At 39.9% G+C, this 21,750-nt stretch overlaps 1 protein-coding gene across 1 annotated transcript in view; it reads right to left on the bottom strand.

The window, feature by feature from the left end:
* Positions 1 to 310: 310 nt before the first annotated feature.
* CRB1 (crumbs cell polarity complex component 1) overlaps positions 311 to 21,750 on the bottom strand; it is a 312,251-nt gene continuing 290,811 nt past the window's right edge. The window contains exon 12 of the mRNA XM_044003104.1: positions 311 to 1,119. Within this exon, the coding sequence (XP_043859039.1) occupies positions 904 to 1,119 (216 nt within the window). The 3' untranslated portion in view covers positions 311 to 903. The remainder of the gene's footprint in view (positions 1,120 to 21,750) is intronic.

Below are 21,750 nucleotides of genomic sequence, written 5' to 3'. Positions count from 1 at the left end.
TAAGAAGACTGATATAAGTAGAGAATAGGTTCATGTCTAAGAAGCAAATCATATCCCTATTTATAATTAGTAATTAGGCAGTTAGGAGAGAGTGTTGGACTTGGAATTAGGAAGACTGGAATTGGAATCTTGCCTTAGACCCTGGTAAGCTTGGGTAAGCTACTTAACATCTGCAAAATAGAGATGATGGTAATAGCACCTACTTCATAGAGATGTGAAGATCAAATGAGATGACATGTCTTTGCAAGCCTTAAAGCACTATATAAATACTAGCTATTATTATTGTCATTAATAAAACAAAGAAAGAACATTAAGAGAGAATGACACTTTAATCTTTATTTGTTGCCATGGTTGTTCGCATAACTTCCTTTGATTCAATGGTTAAAGAATAGATTAAAGAATGGAAGCATACACAACATAGTGTTCACAATTAACACCTTTCCACAATATGACTAAGGTGAGCTCATTAGAAACATTTATTTCACTTCTTCTGTAGTGATTTTCTGCAATAATGATGTCTGCCCATTTAAAGGGTGAACCCCAAAGGGGTCTGCAGTTCAAAAACATCTAAATGACAGGCACTGGTGCTTCTCCTAGAAGCCTCTGAATTCTGTAAGACATTTCTGCACATTACCCAGGCTGAAATTACTAGCACAGAAAAACAGTTGTATGATTGTTTAGCCCAGGATGAGTTAAGGTGCCAAATTCATGCATTAAGGACTGTAAGGTGATCAAAGGAAAAATGTTCCACAATTCCTAGGTCGTCACATTTGTGAGATGAATAGCTCTTGGAACATCCTTTCCACTCCCATCCCAACCCTCCCCCTCCCCCCAATCTCCAAAGGAGACATGATATTTACAATTTATTTAGCCCAGGGTTTTCCTTGAAGGGACTGGATTCTTCTAAATCAGTCTCTCCATCGGCGGAGGCTGCACCATGTTCCACATCTCCACACGTGAACCCTCCTTTTCCTGACGACTGGGACTATAGGTCCCCTGGTTTGCCCGTTTGTTGGAAGCTATGAAGGAAGCAACCACTGCCAGAAAGAGGATCAGTAACACAGCTAATGTGATTGAGCCAATGGCAGTGAAAATGTCCGAGATCAAGTTGTCTGTCAGCTGGAAGGATTGAAAAGATCACCATATTATTTAGGGAACAAAAACAAATGTATGTGAACAAACTACCATAGGATGAGAACCATCCAGAATAATATTTCAAAGAAACATTTACCAGAGAGCATATATAGTTTAGGCAAGAGACTCGGCAGCTGAAGGGAATGAAACTTTCCCTATTAGGGAACCAAGTGGAGGTGAACATGTTTTTATAATATATTTCCTAATGTACAGGGCTGTCCTATTGTCAGAATTTGCTGTGAAACAGACTAATTCATTTACTCATTGCTGTTTCAATTGCAGCAAATGACAGTTTGTATTTGTGACATCAAATGTAGAGTCTATATGGAGAAACAGATTGACCATTAATTTTTATATACATAGTGTGTCTTTCCCTTAAATCTACCCCTCCAGCTGGGCCTCAATTTCTTGACTTTGGGGTTGGAGTTATGGGGAAGCTTGTTTTCTGGGTGCTTATTTGGAAGGGAGATATAGGAAATCAGTTGGGCATCCTGGAAAAGCATCTTTGATGAGGGAAGCCCTCATCTTGCAGGAAGATTTCTCAATCATCACTGATTGAGATTTGAAGTGACAATTGAATAGTTCTAAAAAGCACATGTGCTCAAGGCAGAACCCAAATATTTAGAAATCAAAAACCACAGGTAGCCCTATTGGGAAGAGCTGGTTATAGGGTATTGCATGCACAGAATAATTTGTTTCATGTTTCATCCTGACAGCTGAGAAATCAGTCAAGCACTTCTCAAGCCATTTGAACTCCAGCGGTATAGAACCCAGAGCAAATGACACGTGATTGGAATTTCTTTGAATAGAAATGTTCTGTGCTAGCAATAAGAGGTTATAATCAAATTCCTTTCTGGTGTTTATAGAATATGCATGTCCCCATTTTGCTTTTTCAATTACTCTTCCTACCCTTCCTCACCCCTCCACTTTGTAAAAATAAGTTTCTTTTCTGTTAAAAGTGCATACACACAAAATTCCTTTTAGGCAGGGGTAAGCTTATAAATGTTTAACAACCAATTCTCTGAAATAAAATATGTACCTACATACAATTTTCAATTTCATCTTCATTACTAACATTTTCTCCCTTACTTTGTAACATATAGAAAATCATCAAAACAATCAAACAGGCCCAGATTTATAGTGCTTGCTTGTTTCTGAAGTGTCAATATTCATACTACAAATTCAACAGCTGATTTGGAGCTGGTTCCAAAACCCCTGCTTTTAAGAATCCTCGTGGGAATTTGTAATCAAGTGGGTTGTTTTCCTGGGCTATCTCCATTGGTCTTAGTCATGATTGGATTAGTACAACACCTGGAGTTGTTGTTGTTGTTTTGTCCTCTTGTCCTCATTGCTACGCTATGGGTGAGCCTATCCTTCAATTGTATGATTTATCAAGTAAGAAAATTCTGCTGTTGGAGTCAAGGCAGACCTGTGTCATGAATAATTCTACATCACAACAGATTGCCATCTATTAACCATGTGATACTTACCATAAACCTTTGGGATGACCACTTGCTAATGATGATTTCAAAATTTCATTTACAACTCTCCATGGGGTACGCAGTCACCTAGTTGTAATAGCAATTTATGCACAATACCAAACCTCGGGTTTTATTTCTAATGAAACAGGTCACTTAACTATCTCTAGTAGGGCATTGTTAAGCCTTGAGCAAAGTTGAATGATGGTGCTTTTGATATTTTGACTTGAGAATCAGTTGCTTGCAATTCTGATAGCTCCAGAACCTTTCTTGCTATTCTGTTATTCAACTGGACTTAAAAGACACAGTTATAAAATGGTTTCCAGATAAATTGAGCCTGTAAAGAAAAGTAGAGAAAAGAACCTTCCAAATAAGGCACCTGTTCTACATCGACCTTCTATAAAGAATAAGAGGTGCATGAAACAAGACACATGTCAATGAGGTGTAGCCTTGGAATTGAGATAAATCAGAGTTTGATTCCTGTCTCTGGCAAATACTAGCTACATGACCTTAGGCATGTCCCTTAACCACTTAGTGACGCAGGCAACTTTCAAAGTTGTAGATTTGCATAGGTGAAGAGATTTCTCATACCATGCATGCTGGTGAAATTACAGATCTGGACCAGAAATAAAGGTGAAACTTTGTAAAAAGTTCTTACTTTTGACATGTGAATTCTTAAGCAAGGTGTTCCAGAAAATAAAGTCCCAAATTAATTATAAATGGCATGCAGCGATTTTTAAAAATTGAGAAATTGTTGACCCCCAACCCTTCAGGGATTTTTATACTACTGTGGTCTTATTTGAGAAGCAGCTTAAAATAGTGGATAGTGGATCCTTCCCTTGGAGGCAGAAACACCTGGATTCAAATCTTGCCTCTGACATATTCTAGCTAGGAAATCACACCCTGGGCCATGGACTAAAACTATAAATCACAGAAGACTTGCTGAGTTTGCTTATTGGTCATCCCTTTTCCCATCATCTCATTTAATTTATGTTTTATATCTTAATAATATTTTAGCCTGATCATTTTACACTCTGGCTTTGCATCCTAAAACCAAGTTATTAGGGTTTTTTCCCCAAGTACTGGCTCACTCTAGTAATTATTCTTGGATGGAAAGTGGCCTATATTGAGCAAAGAGGAGTAACAACTATTCTGAGAGCTAAAATTTGTTAAAGCAGCTCATTTCCATCCTGCACACCTTTGAGAAAGTTGCGGACTTTTGCTTCCTTCCCTCAAAGAGGTTTTCATATGGAGCTCATTCTGAGGAAGACTGTATAGAGTTTCTAATTTTTTCTTTCAGTTTTATGGAGTTGCCTATCCCTGGCCCATTTGTCCTGTTCTGCTGCATTTTAGAATTCTCGAGGGTCGTGGCCCATCCTTTTGGACCATTGGCACTCTGAACGGTGTTCCAGTTCAGTGTGGGGAGTTTGCCCCATTAGCACTTTTAGGGAACTGAAGTGGAGATGCCAGCAGGTTCTTCAGTCTGGTCCCATTAGGATCAACTGTTTCTTCGCTAATTGATTGTGGAACAGTTAATCTAATTTGGAAAACATAACATGAACTGGTTTGTCTGCAAGGCGTAGGGGGTGGAGAGGAGGATGAGATCATTTCTATCCTAACCATCCAGAGCTGCCTGTCATAATATTTGGGACTGATGACAGCACTTGGAAGAATGGGAAAACCATAAACACATAAGAAATTGCTCCTAGGGGAAAAAACCCAACAACAACCAAGCTTTGTTTGTCTTATTGGGAAATAATTAAACATTTTGAATGAAAGGGTGTGGAAATGTAAAGGGTTTCATTTCAAGCCTGGAGATTCAAAAAGGGGAGTTGGGGTGGGGTTGGATGCCTAGCTCCAGCTATCACCCATCACCACTCCTCACTGTCTATCTATCCCAGCAGCAGCAGCAGCAGCAACAGCAGAATATTCCCGGCTCTTTGCCTCCAACAGAGCTGAGTGTCTGTGCTTGAAACACTTTCACTAGAGAAATCCCCAGGTTGGAAGGATCTCAGGATGGAGAATTAGGCCTTCTGAATCTGCCTGCTCATTACAGCTCCTGTGGCAGTCTGAATGTCTTATGAGGTTTTCAAACTATGGTCCTACTGTGAAGGACAGAGCATACTTACTTATGTATCACTATTATGCAAGTGATTAATGAAACAAGTGATGTTTTCAGCTATTGAGGCGGCTTGTTTTCTAACTGTGGAGGTAAAGAAACAAAATGTCAAGCATGGTGATGGATGCTTATAATCAAGCCCTTCCCTACCAGGGAGTCTGAGTCTGGCTCAGGAATTCTGAGCTAGAGTGGATTAAGCCAGTCAAGTTTCTACACCATCTGGGATCTCTCTGGTGAAACTCCAGGAGCAGGGGGCCACCAAGTTACCTAAAAAGGAGCAAACTGGCCTAGGGAGGAAATGGAACAGGTAAAATCTCCTGGGCTGATCAATAGTGAGAAGCCCCAGTGTGGGCAAGGTAGGGAGACCCAGTCTTAAAAGAAAGAAACAAAGAAAATAGGTACTTTTTTTTTTCAGACCCAACCTTTCATTTCATCTGTTTTGGGAGTTCCTGGTGAGGAATTTCCTCAACCAATATAAATCAGTACCTTGTCTGTGATTTATAGTCTTATAAAATTGCCTGGGGAACTGAAAGGTTAAATGATTTCCTGGGGTCATGCAGTCAGCACCCTTCAGAGACTGGATTTGAACCCAGATCTTCTTGACTCTGAGTCAGTCAGGTTCTTCATCCACTATGCTATGTTCATGAAAGTAAAGGCAAAAGTTTCTTTTGCAAGTCCAAGGAGAAAGGTTTTTATGAATGACTGTCTGGAGACTTTTGTTATAAAGAGTGGATCATTGATTTAATGTATGGCAAAAACCTCCCACACAGACCTAAATCCTTGAACTATATCATGCCAGTGTATTGCTGGGAATAGCTGTTTCCATAGTAATATTGAATGAGTGCCAGATTTTTCTTTTTAAAGTTCCTGTTTCTCCAGTAGTCAATTTTCAACCATAGATACACTGTGTACTTTATAGTTAGTGAGAAAAAGAGAAAGAAGAGAAGGGAAAAGAGAAGAATGTTATGAAGGCTTAAGAAATGTTTTGGGAAGGGTTATGATAGAATAAGAGGGGGGAAATTAGCCAAAATTTTTTATTGCAAATTATTATTTGTAGCCTTGATGCTTAGCACAGAGTAGGTGCTTATAATAAATGTTAGTTAAATTGAAATGAATTGGTTCTCTCACTTAGGCTATTGTTTCCTGAGTTATATTCAAGCTTCTAAGCTAGGGCTATTCTTTCTAGCCTTACTTCATTTGTTGGGGAGTCTAGAGAGGGGATTCCCACTTAATTACAGGTTGGATTAGATGTCTGATCTGCCATTCTATGATTTGAACTTTAAAGAATACATGGGAATTCAACAGGAGGTAAAGCAATGCTTTCTTGAACTAAAGGATAATATGAAGAAAGGGTAGAAGTTTAGGGTATGAGTAGAGGATAATAAGAAGTGCAGTTCAGCTTAAACTTAGGTTTTACCTCATATTGCACCTCTCCAAATGAGGAGAGCAGGATCAGGTAATTCTCCTGAGGAACAGTTTGCCTGATTCATGGATGGCTCTGAGAGCCATCCCAATATGAGATGAATGTGCAAACGGACTTCTGTGGCCATTAATTCATTAACGTGATACCTTGGAGAATAGGGAGCCTGGAAAGGCCTTGCAGTGGGATGAGGTACTGGCCATGTGGCTGGTGTTTGTGAAAGCTTTGAGAGATGGGACAGTTAAGATAATCTATACCAATTACTGGGTAGGAGCCATGACCTGGCCAATAGGAGTAAACAAAGGTTTTCCTCTATAGGCTCAGGCCTAATGGAGAATTTTTCTGATGCCTCCCCCTATCTACAATTGTTTGTGGAACATTCAATACCCACCAGAGACATAATATGGCCTCAGAAGCCAAGCAGAGGTTGAAGAGTGGGTTTGATGCAATTTGGATATGTGGCCTGTGATATAATGTGATGAACATGGAACATTAGGATTCTTCTAATTAAGGATGAAGCAGCTATTTCTGCCCCAAAGAATCCCTCATGTTAGAATGTCCGCTTGTGAAAAACCGATATGGCCAGTGTTGTTCCTGATCTGTCTCCAAATGGCAGGTGAATTATATTAGCCCCCGTCTCATCAAAGGGAAGAACTTAGCCTTTCCTGTAGTTGATACTATTTGAGCTGCAGCATTATTATGTCATTCAAGTCTTCCATGGTAGCAGCCACCACAAAAGCCATCATAGAAGATATATCTTTCTAATTGGTCTCCCTGAATTATTGTCATCAATGAACTCATTTCAGTACAAAGGAGGGATAAGATTGGACAGGCCGCCATCATGTGGGCTGGGTTTTCTGCCTCCCATTTGATCCGGAGACAGCTGGTGTTGTTGAATGCCACAATGGGCTCTCAAAACAACTTCATCATCATATCTCTTTACTAGCATAGATGGGAGTCTCACCTTTCAGAAGCTGAGACCTTTATAAGCAATGCTGTCCTGGAAGCCTCCAGGAAGACTTACCTGAGAAAGAAGAACTGCTTTTGGATGTAGTTCTGTTTGACCCTTTCAGGTCCTTCCTTGTTCTGGTCCTTCCACATGGTCACCCAGTTTTTGGAACTTTGGTTCTGGTTCCCTTGAACTAAGGGTGTGGGGAAAGGTCTCCAAAATTATCTGGGTAAACAGGTGACCTTCAGGTCTAACTTAATTGGCAGGTCTCCTTTTTCCTAGAATGGTTTGTACAATGACTTTCCCTTAAGGATTTGGGGGATCATGAAGTGGAATTATTGGAAGGTACCTTTCTTTTTAATGACACGAGGGAGATGAAATTGTCTCTATATAACTATGATGACTGAATTTACATGGAAGAAATGGGATCCCCAGACTTGGTGACAGACCTGAGTCCCTAATTAAAGATGAGATAGTCCTTATTTAATCTTTGTGGATATGGAGAGAAACCCTTCATAAGAGGCCTCTAAAGAGGCAAATGTTTTGTATCATCCCCCAATGGAGTTCCTGAGAGCAAGAGGTTTTTGCAAGTAGGCCAAAGAATAGAGCTTTTTGAGAGCCTGGGTGGCAACTCATATCCTGGTACAAGTTGCATTCAAGAGATCCAGATGACCTTGACCTGAGGAAAAGGATTCACCACTGGTACAGTCATGTAACTCTGATGGTCCTAAGGCTGTTCCTGCTCAGCATTATGAACTTACATCAGGAAACCCACTGTAAACTTAAAAGATTTAGCATCTCCCACAATATAGACCAGATTTTTTGAAATCTGTATACTAACCTTTTAAAATGGGGAGGCAAACCTTATGATTTCTGGTATTCGTTCTCTTCCACTTGTGGTAACTCCTTTGGGAGTCATTAAATGTTTTGTATTTTTGTTTCTTTTGCTTATTCTTATTTGTGCTTTAGCTTTTTTCCCTCTGGTATCTCCTATGCCAGACAAGTCAACAAACATTTATTCGGTTTCTACTATGTGACAGGTAGTGGGCTAAACACTGGGAATAAAGACAAAAACAATCCCTGCTCTCAAGGAGCTCACAGTCTAAATGGGGAAGCAACATGCAAACAACCATGTACAAACAGAATTTTTACCAGAGAAATGGGAGGTGGGGGTGAGCACGGATGGTAAGAAGGACTGAGGAAAAACTTCTTACAGAAAATGGGATTTTAGCTAAAGCCTGGAGGGTGGGAATGGAGAGACAAAATTCCAGACAGAGGGGATAGATAGTGAAAATGCAGTCAGGAGAAGGATCTAATTTGAGGAACAGCAAGGGGGCTAGTGTCACTGGGATTACAGAGTATGTGAAGGTGAGTAAGGTAGAAGACTGGAAAGGTAGGAGGCTACCAAGAGTAAAGAGATTAGGGCTGTCCAATAATGACCCTAAAACCATTTACATGGTAGAAGGTCCCTCTAACAGAAGTGTCAGACAAATGTGCATGTGGCACAACATACAACCACTCCAGAGTGGGGCCTGAACCAACTTAAAATGTAATTGGGAAATATTTAACACATAAATACAACAAAACAAAGATGGCAGAGGGAAGTGGAACCAAAGTGGCAGAGTCGAGAAGCGCTCAAGCTCTCCCCATATTTCCTTCCAAACAACTTTAAAATAATACCTAAAATTGAATTCTAGAGTGACAGAACCAATAAAAGGGCAGATTCAGACATGTTTCCAGCCAAGGACAACATAAGAGGTCAGAGAGACCTGTAACATGGGAGAGGATGCAGACCTAGACCCTGTGTGAGCAAAACAATAGGGATGGATGGTAGTGACAGAAGCAGCAGCAGCTTTAGGAACTTCAAGTTAGAGACGGTAAGGGCACCAGGTAATTGGTCAAAAAAAAAAAAAAGAGATTACAGGATAGCTCTGTGCTAGCACTGGACACAAACAAATTCTGTTTGGCAACTCCATTTCCTATACCCACTTCTGGGTCATTGTTCAAAGGCAGGAAGGAACACTTTTTGTCAAGAAGGAGAGTAAGCCCTGAGAGGCAGCATCATTTCAGACCCCAAGGGATCAGGGACCCTGAGGGATCATTTTTGGTCCCAAGGAAAAAGTAGCCCTAAGGTGCCATATCAATTTTAGTCCCAAAGGATCAGGAGCCCTTCCTGGATAAGGACCAGAGAGCAGTGACACATCTCTCCAGGTCACACCACCTTAAAAACACTAAAAACTTCCAATCCTTCAGAACTAACTTGCAAAACAGCAATGGCCAACATACACACACACACACACACACACACACACACACACACACACACACACACACTTAATTATTAATAGAAATCTATCTTCCTGGTCCTCTCAGCTGTTAAAGCCTTCCCTTCGAAGATTACCTTATATCTATCGTCTAAATATCTTGTAGATGCTTAATTATATCCATCTTATTTCTCCTGTTAAAATGCAAATTTCTTGAGAGCTAGGCCTATTTTCACTTTTGTGTTCTCAGTCTGGCTTTCTGTGAGTGCTTACTAAATGCTTGCTTACTGACTACCTGATTTGACCAGGATCCAAAAAGTAGTCCTTAAAGAATTAATATCAACTTAGAAATACTGTGGAATGCTTTAAATGCCAGCATGAGCATTTTTAGTCTAGGGGCAGTAAGGAGCCAATGAAAATTTTGTTGTTGGTTAATGACAATTATTTAATGCTTTCTAGTATTATCTTTAAATTTATGCAGCTCATTTCTCCAAATTTATTAGAAATTTCTTGAGGCTATTGAGTGTCTTATATACTTTGCACATAGGTATTTAAAAGGTTGATTTTTCTGGGTAAAATGGGGTAAATATTTGGATTATTCTTCCTTGTACTTATGCACATATTTATAACTGGACACCAGAAGTCAGTTTTCTTACATTCCCAAGAGGAAAAAAGCCAAATCTCAATGCCCAAGTCTCACCTCAAAGAAGCTTTTTTCAATTACCCCAGTTTATATTAATTCCTACCTCCTCAACTCCTAGAGCATTTTTGTTCACATCCCTTAATTTAAAATAATTATATCCTGACTTGTAGTCTTCTACAAGTATAAACTCCTTAAGGGCAGAGAGGATGTCTTAGACTTCGCATAAACCACACAATTTGAGCACATAAATACATGGGAAAAAAGTAGTAAGTGGTTACTAATAGGTGTCAGATACTGTGCTAAGTAAGCTCTGGGGATACAAATATAAGCACGATAGTATCTAGCCTTGAAGAAACTAGAACCACTAGAAGGAGAGAAGTCATCAGTATGATGGTATGGTTTGGAAATAGCCAGGAAATGATGTGAAAGTCTGGTTCTGGACAAAATAAAGTGAAAAGCTGTCATAGATGTTTAATAAATACTTGTTGTTTGCTTAATTGAGAGAAATGATGACATCATATGGAGTTGTAGTTAGAGTTAGGAAGACCTCAGTTTAAATCTTCTCTGAAATTACTCAGCTGTATGAAAATGTTCAGGTTACTATACACTTTCAAAGCCTTTGTTTCCTCACTTATAGAATAGAGATACTAATGTCTATAGTAACTCCATCATGGCATTGGGGTGAGGCTCAAATTAGATAATGGATGTCAAGCATTTGGCAAATTTTAAAATGTGATACACATGTCAATTATTGCCATTAATAACAAATGAAATTACTTTGCTTGAGCTAAACCTTTCCCTGCATTGGTCCAACTTGGTTCTTAATCATCCTCACTTCCCACATGCTTCAAATTTTTGAGTGGCTGCCACAATTTGAAGCAACTGAAGACTTCATTTTCCTCTTAAATAAATCCCAAAAGGAAGACCGCCCCCCCCCCAAGAAAAATCCCTAACATCTCATTTTCATTCACACTTCACTCTGGTGAAGGGCATCGAGTCCATGCCATCGTATTTACTGCCCCCCAAATCAAAACCAGTTGGTTAAGTAATGACGGCTGATTGGTTTGGGCAGGCTTAATCCATGTCAGAGAAGCTTTAGGAGTGTACGGGGATAATTTGACTAGCTAAAGGGAAGCCATAAAAAATGATCAAAAAGCCAATAGATATGCTGAGAACACCAAGTTTATTTTGTAGAGGATTTATAGCCCTCTTATCAGAAAATTATTTGGTCCAAGTCTGCATTCAAATAAGTCCTTCAGTAATTCAGCAAAACATTAAACCCCTGAAGAAAGAATCCCCTATAATGAGATACCCCAGCAACCTCTAACAGGCAGCACATGTTTAATTTTCAGCAGTGGGGAAAATGCCGTAAATCCATACGGTGTGTGAATAACCAGACCCGCCTAGGACTTAAACCTGGATCATATTACCCAGGCATGAGGGGGGACTAGCAGGATTTCTCCCCTTCACTGTGAGATAGATGGCAACTAGTTTCCTTTTGGGAAATGGAGGAGTATTTCTATTCGAGGATTCAGAGCATTGCAGATGGCAGAAATGCCAACACCTAACCTCTCTAGCTGAAACCCAAAGCCATGTTTTTGTCGCCTTTTCTCTGGGCTGGAGTTGATGACTTTTATTTTGTCCACCAGCCCCAAATTGTCTTTCCCTTCTAAAGGTGATAAAATGTAGCTTAAAGTCACCCATGTATAATATATGACTTTAATTAAGAGCGCCTGTCATTGAGACCTTCGTTTGTTTAATCTACTGGACCCTTTATTCTATCCGTGTTTTAAAACTTCTCTTTTGTCTTCCACTGATGAATCTCTGTCCCCTGTACCGTCTCTAAGACCATCTCAGAAACAACAATTTGCCATCATCACTGTCAGCTCATATCTAATCATCAGGCAATCATTTAGTTGCAGTTCCTGGCCAAGGTATTTCCTGGCTTGATTGGGACCCCTGTCACTTCAAAGCCTTCTCTCTTCCCATTAGTTTGTTACTCAGTGTGTCTCAAGTAGAGAGCACGCCTCTGACACAAGGATGCTTGATCAGGACCATGGTACACATAACCCCTAACCCTGAGCTGCCTTAAATATTTCACAAAATGGATATAGTGGATAGACTGCTGGACCTGGATTCAGAAAAATGGGGGTTTCAATCCTGCTTCTGACATTTCTAGCTATGGGACCCTGGGCAAGTCATTTAACCTTCTTCCATCTCATTTTCCTCAGCTGTAAAATAATACCTACGTCACAAAATGATCTGCAAGCCTTAAAGACTTCTGTGCCATAAATACCAGATGCTATTTTTTAACCCTCATCACCATCATCATCTAATCCACAAAAGTTATAATAGTTTCTCTATAAGGATTTGCAAATGAAGCTTAGTTTTTGACGAGTGGCAGAATTTGTTCTTTCAGAAGCCTGGAATTCAAAATTGAAATCAGTGTTTTGGTTTGACTTCTAGCATTCTCACACCTTGCAGCCTTCCACTGCGTCTCTCTCTCCCACCCCACCCCATCAATTATATGATACTAAGGAAAGAGGTCTGAATTTGCAGTCAGGGTAATGCCATTATGACCTTGGATAAGTTTAGCTTCCTGTCTTCCTTCGAGACTGAGCTCAAATCCTACTTCCTTCAAAAGGCTTTTCCAATCCCTCTATTCCTGCCCTCATCCCCAATCCTATTCCTTCCCCCAGAGATTACCTCCCATCTACCCATATATAACTTATATGTACATAGCTGTTTGTGCATTGTTTAACCTATTGGAACATAAGTTGCCAAAGGGCTGGGTCAGTGTTTTTGCCTTTCTTTATATCCCTAGTATTTAACACAATGCCTGACACTTAGTAATCTCTTAATACATGTTTGTTGACTTGACTGTATTAATCTATATCAATAAACACAGTATCCATTTTATAAAATGTGTCATTCTGCCAATCAGATCTTTTCTGATAGGAATTATTTCCTATCTGGTTCATGAATATTAGTGGTTTTTTTTACCCCGGGAATAATAATATTTGTAGTAATTATATCACAGGGTGCCAAAGGCTCCAATAAGGTAATGAATAAGGAAGTGTTTTGTACTCTTTAAAGTGCTCCATAAGTGTCATTTTTCCTCATATCATAATGACCCTGCCTTAATACAGTTGACACAAAGAAACACACAGATTCAACCTTCTCTCTGGCTGCCACTGATTAAAGGTTGGATCCCATTTTGGTGAAATGGAGATAGAGCTTGTGTCCTATCCTTTTGCTAGGGACATTGTGAAAGTTAATGAGCTATGGTTGAAGTTGCTAGAGACTAATTTAACATATCATTTGTAATGTTAATAATTACAGGATTTATATAATACATTTCTGCATGTTTCCCCCCAAGTAACTTTTATAAAAATAATTTTTCTCATCATTTCTGGCATTGTGCTAACGCTAGCAGTCACTTTCTGCCCCTTTTCTTCATTTCAAAGTTCATAATGCTTAAATACAATTCCTATTAACTCACCTGGAATAATAAGGATTTCCCCAGTTCCCAAATAAGCAGGGACTTGGGAAGGAAACCCAGGTTGTGGCTTTCCCTGCTCTGCGCTGTTGAAGCCCAACTGCCTCCCTTTTTTCCCATACCCTGGAATAACCCCTTTCCTGTTAATACTTCCCTCGTGGTCTATAACTTTTCTATTCAACTTCCACTTAGATTGTTGTTCCTCTGGGAGATGGCAGGGTCGGGAGCCCAGGGAAGCAAACCATGCTTATCCCCTGGGCTTGAAGAATCCTCCCCAGCCTGTTTATGAGGACGGCTGCCAATTTTACAAACGTGCTCATGTTCTTTTCAGGGTCACCCTGCTTGTAAGGCACAGATTAAAACATGCAGCCTCAAGATTTTCAGTGTTGTGAGGAGATGCATTTACATTCCACTGACAGCGTCTGGTGTAAAAGTTAGCCATCTGCTGTGAGTGAGTGAAAAACACGAGGCACGGCTATGACTTCAACAAGGGAAGGGAGGAAGGAAATCGCCATCGTCACTGCCCCTGCCACTTCAAGAGCCAGCCTCTTTGTGCATGGGGCAGATCATTTTCTGGTAACTGAGGACTACCACAAGATAGGTACCTAGATTGCTTTTTTTCAGGCAATAATTCTACTTAGAATATGCATTGTTCTCATTGAAGTGACCTTGCCAACATTCTCTTTAGTACCCAATTCCTAGTCTTGATCTAAATAATGGTGTTATTGCAAACCAAGATTTTGGAGCATTCTTCATATGGTCTCCAGGGCTTTCATCCTCAAAACTAGCCCATTTTCCAAAATGGCCTTGATTAGAGAAAACATTTTGGAAAAGTAAAAGGCTAAAGAGATGCAGTGCTAAACCCATGTCCTAATAATTTCAGCTGTAGAAATTAAGTACATAGAATGCCCTCCTGCCTTGTAGAATTCCTTCCATCGAAGCACAACCCAGTTAATATTTCCTCCATCTTTCTGATCCTTTCCCATCCTCGCTGCCCTGACTCCAGCTGCTAGCACTCTTATCAAATTATTGTATTTGCCTTGTTTATTTTATGTTGACTTATCTGTATACATCTTGTCATTCTTGACCCTTTCAAACCCCTCCTAGAGGTAGGAATTGTTTGTTTGTGTTCTAGCACTTTCCACAGTATCCAGCACATAGTAGGCATCCAGTAAATGGTGGGATTCATCTTGGTACAATGGGAAGTACACTGTTTCTGTAGTAAGAAGACTGGTTCACTTCCCAACTCTAATAATTCTTTTGTGACCACTTATTATCTCAGTTTCCTCACCTGTACGATAAGGGAATTGAACTCATTGGTTTCTGAGGTCCTTTCCAGGACTATGTCTATGGCCCTGTGAATTGAATAGGATGGAATGGAAGAGAGAGCAGGGACTCATTCAGTTTTGTTTTGTGTTTCCCCAGAGCCTGTCACATAGTAGGTGCTTAATAATGTCTATTGATTGATTGACTTGCCTCTGATATAGACCAGCTGTGTGACCATAGATAGGCAAGTCATACACCCCTGGCAACTCTTTAGGACTAGAATTTATAGATGTGTTTTTCCACCTGTATTTATGGAAGTTTTCCACACTATGAGTTCCTTGTAGGGCTGAAATCACAGGTCTGTACTGTGAGGGCCTAACCCTCTCCTGATTCCCATTCCCCAATTGATACCATAGTGGTTGAGAAAAGTACCTAACATGACCCTATGTGTCATATTTCTATAGCTGATAGATAGTTATACTCAACATTATGACTCCCAAGTTTCTTGCTATTTAATGGACTTATTTATTTGTTCAGATAAGCCCATGTTCTAAGGACATTTGTTCAATATGTTGAAGACTACACACACACACACACACACACACACACACACAGACACACACACACACACACACATAAAGATCTTAGAAGAGAGGTAGAAGATGGTTTATATTTTGCAGGACCTAATAAGGTGTCTAGCAGATGGGGGTGCCTGACTTGTATTAATTAATTTGTTCATTCCTCAAGCATGTATTAGTATGTACTATGTGGCAGGTACTGCTAAGTACTGGGTGTAGATGCAAATGCAAAAAAAACCCCAAACAAACATAAAACCAACCCAAACCCACAACAGATCCTGCCTTCGAGTGTCTTATATTCTTCTGGTGGAAACAATATGTTCATGGATAATCAACAAAAAATACATATAAAATAAAAGACTGCATGGGGTCTATTATTAGAAGGTCAGGCATCTACGGAGGCCAGAAAAACATGCTTCAAGTCCTGCCTTAGACACTCAGTGTCCTTTCCTGATGAAATCACAGTTTGGGGTTGAAAAATAAATAAACTAATAAAGTAACTGGAGGATGGGGTGGAGAGGAGTGTCACCATCAGCTGGGAAGAGAGAGGGGTGGATCATGAAAGCTAGAGTTAGGAGGGGGAGTGTGAGTTAAGCCTTAGAGGAAGCTCCAGATTCCAGTGGGCAGAGGTGAGGAGGGAGAGTATTCCCCCAGTCTATGCAAGAAGCGCTTGGAATCAACAGGGAAAATCATAGAGAACAAAGAAAAGGACCCTGAATTCCCAGCCAGGATTCCTTGATGTTAAACACCCCAGCATGTGTCTGTCAGTCAAAAGACAAAACAACTAAACAATGCTGGAACACCTCCTGGGTTGTTGCTTCTGTCAAAAAACCATGCTGTAAGGCATGTTATCAGGCGCTGATTAAGAAGGTAGCTATTTAAGTGTTTCACACTGTCAAACAACAAGGTATCAAGTCAACAACTCCCCTTTTAGGTGCAGCACTTAGATTGCAGCCATATATTACTTCCAACTGTAAATATTAATGATGGAGGGGATTGGGAGGGGGGAGGAAAGAGCTCTTCATTGGCTACTATACTGCCTGAGCTCAGCATATTACATGACACTCTGCCATTATTTGCTGAGATGTAGATAATTGTACTTCTTGTTAACAAGTTTCTGTGTATTTTTTACCCCATCAGCAGTTTCTTGGATCAATGCCTGGATAAGGCATAGCTAACATCAGCACAATTTGACTTTGATGGAAAGTTGGAAATTTATGCATATTTGAAAACTGTACATTCACTTGATGTAGGTTTATCTTCTTTGGATCCCATAGTTCTGTACCTGATGCCAAATGGTTCCTTGGCACTGGAGGCCAGCAACTGGCTTTCAGATTTCCCGGTGTGATTTTTTAAAAAAATTGTGGGTGGTTAGGAAACAGAGAAAGGATTTCACTTTTAGCCCATTTCCAATGTGATGGAATTTGATGTCTTGTAACTTTTCATGAAAAGTAACTTAATTTTTTGCCTTATAAAGCTAATCTCTCTCACCAACTATCATTTCTCAACCTCTGCTTATGTAGAAGATCCACTTTGGAGCTCTAGATTTTAGTACTTGTTGAAGAGCCTTGGGCAAATAGCATAGTGGTGGGTAGTGCTGAACTTGGAATCAGGAAGACCAGATTTCAAATGCTAATTCTGACACCTACAAGCTGTGTTGCCCTGGGTAAAGCATTTAATCTCTCTCCGCCTCAGTGTCCTCATCTATAAAATGGGGATCATAATGCACCTGTAGCACTAAGCTTTCACAATGTTTTATGTTGAGGATCAAAATGAAGTCATGTAGGTACCCTGGAAACCTCAAAGGGCTGCATGCTACCTGTTATTCTTGAGTCATTTCACTCCTCCAAGCCTCACTTATCTTATATGTTAAATGGAATGACCCTTGCTTTTCCTTCTTTACATGGTTATTGGGAGGGGCAAATGGGATAATGCATGTAAAGTGACTAATAATAATAGGGTGAACTCTATAACACAAGTGTGAACTGTTGGTGGTATTGTTAGTGGTGGTGGTGGTGGTGGTGGGTGTGTGTGTGTGTGTGTGTGTGTGTGTGTGTGTGTGTGTGTGTGTACCATGAATAAATACTTCATTTGTATCTATGAAATGTTAGCAGATACAGAGGAAAGTACCTAGTATTTTGGTGCCCTATGGAAGATTTATGGGAATACAGGGACAGACTAGAAGGCAGGGATTAGGGCTGTATCTGACTTAGGACAAATGGTGTTTTGACCCCCATTCTCACGTAGGTATATTGATTTCTCAAGGTGACCCTGTCCCTATGCCTTGCCTTAAAGCCCTCCATTTAACCCCAGTTGCCAAGCAGAACAACTAGCATATTCTGCTGGCCTGTCCCTGCTCCAGTGAGCCCCATAACTATGGTGGGAGTGTCCCTCTTGTAGAATTTGTTTCCCTTTCCCCTCTAACCCTGTCAGGGTAAAGGTAGGCTAACCCCCTCTCTCAGCATAACTGTGCCTTCAGTCTTCTGCTGCACCAATACAATCTATCCTCTTCAATAGTTGTTTTTGCTCCTGAGGAAAATTTCCCTGTTTATAGCTTTGGAATGGATAGGCAGTGATCTAAACTAGGGGTGTCAAACTTAACTAGAAACAGGGGCTAATAATCCATACTTAAATATCCCTGGGGGGTCACATGTTAATATAGTTTTGAAATGTAATCTTATCTATATTTCATTGCATTTTTATTTATTTTGTTAAATATTTCCCTATTACATTTTTATTTTTTTTGTGAGGCAGTTGGGGTTAAGTGACTTTGACTTGCCCAGGGTCACACAGCTCGTGCATGTCAAGTGTCTGAGGTCAAATCTGAACTCAGGTCCTCCCGAGTCCAAGGTCAGTGCTTTATCCACTGCGCCACCTAGCTGCCCCTCCTGATTACATTTTAATCTGGTTCAGGTCATACTCAGGAGGAGGCATATTTGACACTCTGATCTACATATTAGAGAAAGGCTCCACATCACTGAGATTGCAGTTGTATTCATGTACCAAAGCATTGGCACTCATGTTTGCCCATAATCACCTTAAATATAGCATGTACTCAATAAACATTAATGGATGAAACCATGGCACACTATGAAACAATGCTGAAGCCCCACTGCCTCATTATATTGTTATCTTTTTTTTAAAATCACCAGATCATAAATTTAGACCTGGAAAGGACAGACCTTAGAGGCTATCTAGGCTAAAATTCTTATATTACAGATGAGAAAAGTGAAGCCCAGAAAGTTATGTGACTCGTCCAAAGTCACACAGCTAGTAAGTGGCAGAGCTAGAATGAAAGCTTTGGTCCTTTTATTCCAAATCTACCACACTTTTCATTATGCTGTGCTTCCTTTCAGTGAAAATGTTCATGTTCAAAACAGTTAACAATGACACAAATTTACATTTCATACCAAGAAGGTCATTCTGTTTTATAATAGCAGGCTTGTTTCATTTTCTGTGTCCAAAGCACCTACCTTGGTCCCTGGAACATAGCTGGTGCTTAATAAATTCTTCTTGATTGATTGGTACTTTAGCACTTCAATGAATCATGATTTCATCAGTGTGGATATTCCCTCCATTGGTGCAGATTGACACCCCTTTTCAACTGGGTAGATGGTCTTTGAGAGTTATTGTGGTTGAAAAATTCATTACCCTGTGACCAGCCTGGTACCGAGTCTGTCTGAATTTAACTAGACTGCTCTCCAGGTGAAAGAGATTCAGGAAGCCTCTATGACTTGGTAGGACCTGCAAGAGTATTTACTCTGCAGGCATAGACATTGAGAAACCTAGATCACTTACATTTTAGTGGAGGACTTAATCCAGATCAATCCTATTATAACCTATGATTTGTGTAGGAAAATAGTAATTGGTATATTCCCTGAGATCGTCTCCCCCGATTAATGGTATGACATATAATTTTTAAAAAAATTCTAATACTCAGAAGGATCAATACTTGGAAGAAAAATAAATTAGGAATATATCAACCAAAAAATAAATGCACGCGCGTATACACACACACACACACACACACACACACACACACACACACACACCCCCCTGAATTCTGAAAATATCTCCTCTGTGCTTCTATGGAATCTGAGTGCCCATCTCTTATCTCTCCCCACCCCTTTCACTTCTCCCCAGTTCCTCCAGGACAAATATCCATCCAGCATATGGTTCAATGAGCACATATCTTAATACTTGAGTCCTTGACCTTAGGTCTGAGTGAGTAAAAGTGATGAGTTGCTTAGTATATCCTTGCACATCTGTAACTGTCAGCTCAATTCCCTCTGTATTCCACACTCATTTCATAAGATCAGAGGTTTAGAGCTGGATGGGACCTTAGAGATTGTTTGGTCCATGCCTCTCGTTTTACAGGTGAAAGAACTGAAACCATAAGAGAGAAAGAGACTTGCCCATGATAATAGTAAATAAAAGACTAGCTGTGTGACCCTGGGCAAGTCACTTAACCCCCATTGCCCCACAGCAAAAAAAAAAAGTAAATAAAAGAACTAAGACCAGAACCCAAGTCTTCCATTTCCTCTCTTTCTCTCTCTCTCTGTCTATGTGTGTGTGTGTGTGTGTGTGTGTGTGTGTGTGTGTGTGTGTGTGTTGCTATCCTATGCTTTCCCTGTTCATGTAACTCACCCGGGCCATACTCAACCCCAAAGCACCAATATTAGATGAGAAAAGCATTCATTTTCTCCATTCAATAAAAGTAAGGCAGGTCCCTCCAAGCATCTGTTCCTATGTGGTGAAATCCTTCTGAAATATGAGGCAGAGGATTAATTGTGCACAATTACATAGAACTGGCCCCCCTACATGTAGCTGGTCTCATGGGGTTAATGTAAAACTCATTAATGTTGCATCGGATTTTGCAAATACACTTTAAAATGCAAGGAGCTTATGTTGGTTTCTGTAATTTCAAAACATTTATAATGGCAATTAACTATTGATTTAGTTATCCCAACCCAAACACAAACAAACTTTAACCTCAAAAGCGTCAAATTAGAATAATTTACATATTGCCAAATGTAATTATTTTTAACGTTCAGAAGGTTCAGTGGTTTAAAAAAAAGAACGAGTTTCTCTTCTCTTTCCAATTTCTACCTCTTCTCCTTCCCTTACTTCAATCAATAGCCATCCAAACAAAGGATGCAGGGCCTTTGATATCCTATTTTGTGCAAAACCAAGGCATTTATATAACTATCTGCATATGTATTTATAAGTATACATATACAAAGGATAGAGATTGGACCTATGATTTCATCAGTACAGGGAATTCTTGGATAAGAAATCTTCTAACATTGGAGGTTAGCACTTTCTTTACAGTTTATAGTCTTAGAGATTTGCCTCTTTATATTATGCATTTACTCTCTCTCTCTGTCTCTCTGTCTGTCTCTGTCTGTCTCTGTCTCTCTGTCTCTCTCTGTCTCTCTCTGTCTCTCTCTCTCATGCATGTCCTGATTAGAAAAGGTTAAGATCATGGACTTTGTTGAGTTGCAAAGGTCCTTTGAGTTCTAGTCCTAGTCTCTTACTTTACAAACAAGGGAAAAACCCCAAAGAAACTAAAGGGCTTGTCCAATAGTAGGTAAACTCTTGGAAGGGAGGCACTGTTTTGTTTTTGTGCCTCCAATGACTATCATTGCCTTCTATATAGTCAATGTGGAACTGCCCAATATTCCACAGCTAATTATCAACAAAGCTTGAAGTAGGACCTAGGTCTCCTAATTCCCAATCCATTACTGTTAAGTAATCTCTCTTTACAATTTTGGGGTTTCATCTGGTGTACTAACAGCTGACATTTTTATTATGTTTTGAAGTTGAAAAGCACTTGACAGATATTATTTGGTTCATACAAAATCCTTGTGAAGTTCCTAGTACAGGGATTATGATGCCCATTTTAAAGATAATAGCCTTGCAGAAGTTAGGTGAGTTGTTCATGGTCATACATTACTAGCAAGTGTCAGAGAGGGGATTCACACCAAGCTTTCTCCTGACTCATGCCATGCTAACCTGGCACACTAAATGGTCCCCCTTTCCACCCAAATATGAAACAAGCTCACTGCTATTATTTTATGGTCCAGCTGCTTCAAGGGATATTTAAGTTATTTCCCCAAATGTCTATTACATCTTGTAACATGTTTTATTTGGTTTTGTTGTTGGGACTGTACTCTATTGCCCCAGGAAATACATTTGTGTGTTCTAAACTCAGAGGGACTCTCTTCCCCCCCCCCACCCCCTTAGCCTTCACATAGAGGTCAACTAACTCTTAACTTCATCCAAACTAGAGCAATGGCTGCCTTTATTTCCTTAAGAGAAAAAAAAAGACACTGTAGAAAGCCTTTCCAGATCCCTCTTACTGCTAGTGCTTTCCCTCTATTGGTTATTTCCCGTTTAT

The sequence above is a fragment of the Dromiciops gliroides genome, chromosome 4 (genome assembly GCF_019393635.1).
Source record: "Dromiciops gliroides isolate mDroGli1 chromosome 4, mDroGli1.pri, whole genome shotgun sequence".
Taxonomy (NCBI): domain Eukaryota; kingdom Metazoa; phylum Chordata; class Mammalia; order Microbiotheria; family Microbiotheriidae; genus Dromiciops; species Dromiciops gliroides.
This window is presented reverse-complemented; position numbering and strand designations above follow the sequence as displayed.